This window comes from Nematolebias whitei, chromosome 4 (assembly GCF_014905685.2).
Source record: "Nematolebias whitei isolate Nwh7 chromosome 4, NemWhi1, whole genome shotgun sequence".
Lineage (NCBI taxonomy): Eukaryota > Metazoa > Chordata > Actinopteri > Cyprinodontiformes > Rivulidae > Nematolebias > Nematolebias whitei.
This window is the reverse complement of record NC_056501.1, coordinates 5,267,764-5,271,008: the sequence shown is the minus strand read 5'-3', so window position 1 is coordinate 5,271,008 and position 3,245 is coordinate 5,267,764. Positions and strand designations below refer to the sequence as shown.

General features: G+C 44.3%; 1 protein-coding gene across 1 annotated transcript in view; it reads left to right on the top strand.

Moving 5' to 3' along the window:
- The window catches only part of nudt6 (nudix (nucleoside diphosphate linked moiety X)-type motif 6), a 14,514-nt gene that overhangs the window by 11,182 nt on the left and 87 nt on the right, over nt 1-3,245 (top strand). The window contains exons 4-5 of the mRNA XM_037675620.1: nt 1,362-1,416; nt 2,798-3,238. Coding sequence (XP_037531548.1) covers nt 1,362-1,416; nt 2,798-3,174 — 432 coding nt within the window. The 3' untranslated portion in view covers nt 3,175-3,238. The remainder of the gene's footprint in view (nt 1-1,361; nt 1,417-2,797; nt 3,239-3,245) is intronic.

Sequence of the window (3,245 nt, the reverse complement as noted above, 5' to 3'; positions counted from 1 at the left end):
ATTTTATTGTTGGATGTAACTGGGACCCTGTGTACATAATTTTGCTCCACCACATGTACCACATGAGGTGCGAACGACAAATAAAAAGCCTTGAAACCTTCTTCAGGAGTCTCCGCAGTGAACTAACTCACACGAAGACTTGGCAATTGATTTTACGCCGGATTCCCTCCCTGATGCAACCACAGACCACCGAGCTACCACAGCCCTCTCAGTGGAGCAGGGAGCTGCTAACGAGGGTGCCCGGAAGAGCAGATGATAAGGGCCTTGCTCAAGGGCCCACTGTGGGGCAAATGAGTTGTGGAGGCAGGTGTGGTCCAGGAAGTTGAAGTTGAAAAATAAGCAATGGGCCTATTTCCTGGGTGTGTGGCCACATAAGTTCCTTTTTGAAAATTGGGATGTCACATTAAAATCCCACATGGCCACCGCCATATATACTGCTGTTGTGTCTGGTCATGGAGAAAAACGTTTGACACCATATTTATACTGTAGATATGTAAACCGGCCACCATCATCATTTGAGGAAACTGTTTCTAGTTTTATATTACTTAAAAAAAAAAATCCTTAAATGATTGGGGTGGCCAAAAAATAATCTATGGTGGCCAAGGCCACCAATGGCCACCCCCTGGCTCCACCACTGGACCTGTTGGTGGATAAAATGCTCCCTCCACTCGTCAGGACCGTCACTCTGCTCTGAATCGGACAAGTAAACAAAAAAAGCTCCCTCTGTTCTTCTCCACAGTGCAACTCCTTACCCTCCTGAATATCTTGCACCAAAACATTTAGGTTTACTTTCATCCTCTGTTCAAGTCCAGTCCAGAAGAACACTCATCTCCAAAACTACAAACATTCATTATTCAGATCCTTCATAGACGGGGACATCAGCGTGCTGTTTACTCTTGAGTTTCTAGTGAGAGCAGTACAAACACTACATTCAGCTCGAACTGTGAAAGAGTTCCTTCGCTCTAAAAAAAAACAAACACTTATAAGTCGCACAGAATCGTTTTATTTCCTTTTACCAGCACATTTTAGAAAAAGCCCCAAACATATTGCAGCTTCTCTTAGAACTAAAAGCTGTAGTGCATTTGTATTCCTCACAAAAAACTAAACGTTAGAACGTGAATTACTAAAATATACGTACACTCATAACTTAACCAGCAGCATAGTGTTTTTAAAATATAACCGCTTTCTATGAATCACCGCAGCTAAATGTCAAGAGGCGCAACGTCTACAAACAAGTCACTTGTTTCGCCACCTTTGACACAAACCGAACATTCTCCTTTAATAAAACAGGAATTATTGCCGTTTACATGATGAAATCTGTAATTCAAACACTTTCTGTTAACTTTGTTTTTTCATTTCAGACAAAAAACGTCTGGAAGTTTCCGGGTGGTTTGTCCGATCCAGGAGAAAATATCGGTGAGTGACGCAGCAACTAACACAGCACATCTAACAAAAACCGTTGAGTTTAATAATACGCTCGTTCAAAACTAATACATCATCTGCACTGTACAAAACAAAGTATAATATTCTGTGTACTCGTTTTTTTTTTCCTCCATGGTCCTCCTTTCCACGACCCCAGTTCGGAACAAGTTGGGACGTTGTGGAAAATGTATTATTTATTATTAATTTATTATTGTTGATTTATTATTTTATAGATCAGTTAAAATAAACTTACCATGGTCTATGGTGCAAAATATGCTGCACAGTGTTGCTCCCTGCTTCGGCTGTGCTGAACGTGAAAGTGAAACTTAAGTTGTCTTCGTGCGCCCTCTGCTGGTTACATTGTACAATTACGGCTGGTTCCAGCATTTAGGAGTGAAAATTAGAAGTGCTTCTATCAGCACATACTGGGACCATTATCACTGATAGCGATATGTCCCCAAACGTCTATAATGGCCTAAAATATCGGTCCTGCTGGTCTTTCAGTCAGGCTCTACTTTTATTCACAGTGAAACATTGGAAACATAATAAAGTTTGTGAGTGAGTTTGATGGCAGAAACACATCTTTAAAAACTTGTTGCAGGTTTAACATCTTGAAGCATCTCCCAGGACCTGAAGAGATCCGCTGCTGCTGGAGGTTGGGTTTTGGTTCACATCTGGCTTCTTGTTTGCCTGATAGAGCTTTAAGCGGCATCTGTGGGTGTGTTCACAGCCAATGATTTGTGGAAGTGTTCCTGAGCCCAGAACAGAACCAGACCTGGCCCCTGAGGGCCTGAACACCATCCAGGTTTGACCTTCAGCCTCGTCCTTTGAGCTCAGATTTCTGCAGATTCTTCTAATCTGAGGGTCAGATTATGAACTGGAGATGATGGAGATTCAAAGTCCTCTCAGTTTTTGTTGAGGAACATTATTCTGAAACAGTTCGGCTATTTCTAGTCACATGTTTTCAGAGACGGGTGAACCTCTGCCCATCTTTACTTCGGAGTTACCAAACGCTCGTTCAGTCTCGTTGCCTCGTCTCAACTATTTTAGATCGTGCCGCTGCCATCAAACTCAAAACGATCTCGTAAAAATAAAAGGCACCTTGTTTTAGTTGAAACGTTTGATTCGTTGACTGTTCCATTTTGAATCAAATATGGGTTCATGAGATCATTCTGTTTTTATTAATATTTTACACAACGTCCAAACTTATGTTTTGAGTTTAAAAGCAGCTATAAAAGTTTGTACATGAGCAGCGTTGAACTCGTGTTTCTAAAAAGAAATTATACTTTCTCTTTCTTCACCTCCTCGTCCAAGGACTATAAATATATTTTTAATTGTCGGGATCTTTCACTCTGTAAACGTTGATGTCTCTCAGGTGCCACCGCCGTGCGTGAAGTGTTTGAAGAGACCGGCGTTCGCTCCGAGTTCAGATCTCTGCTCAGCGTGCGGCAGCAGCACCACCACCCCAACGCCTTCGGCATGTCGGACCTGTACGCCATCTGCCGGCTGAGCCCGCTCACGCACCGCATCGACTTCTGCACCCGCGAGTGCCTGCGCTGCGAGTGGATGGACGTCGGCGAGCTCGCCCGCACCAGCAGCACCACACCCATCACCTCACGGGTCGCCGGGCTGCTGCTCCTCGGCCTGGACCGGGGCTTCCACACCATCGACCTCACCATGGAGGAGCTTCCTGCCGTTTACTCTGGCGCGTTTTACCAGCTCTACCACAGACCGCTGCCCGACAAATCGTAGAGCCTGGTTTGGATTTTAGGGCTGCTGACTGGACCGGTGCACCTGAAGACTCGTGGCGCTGCAGGTTCTGA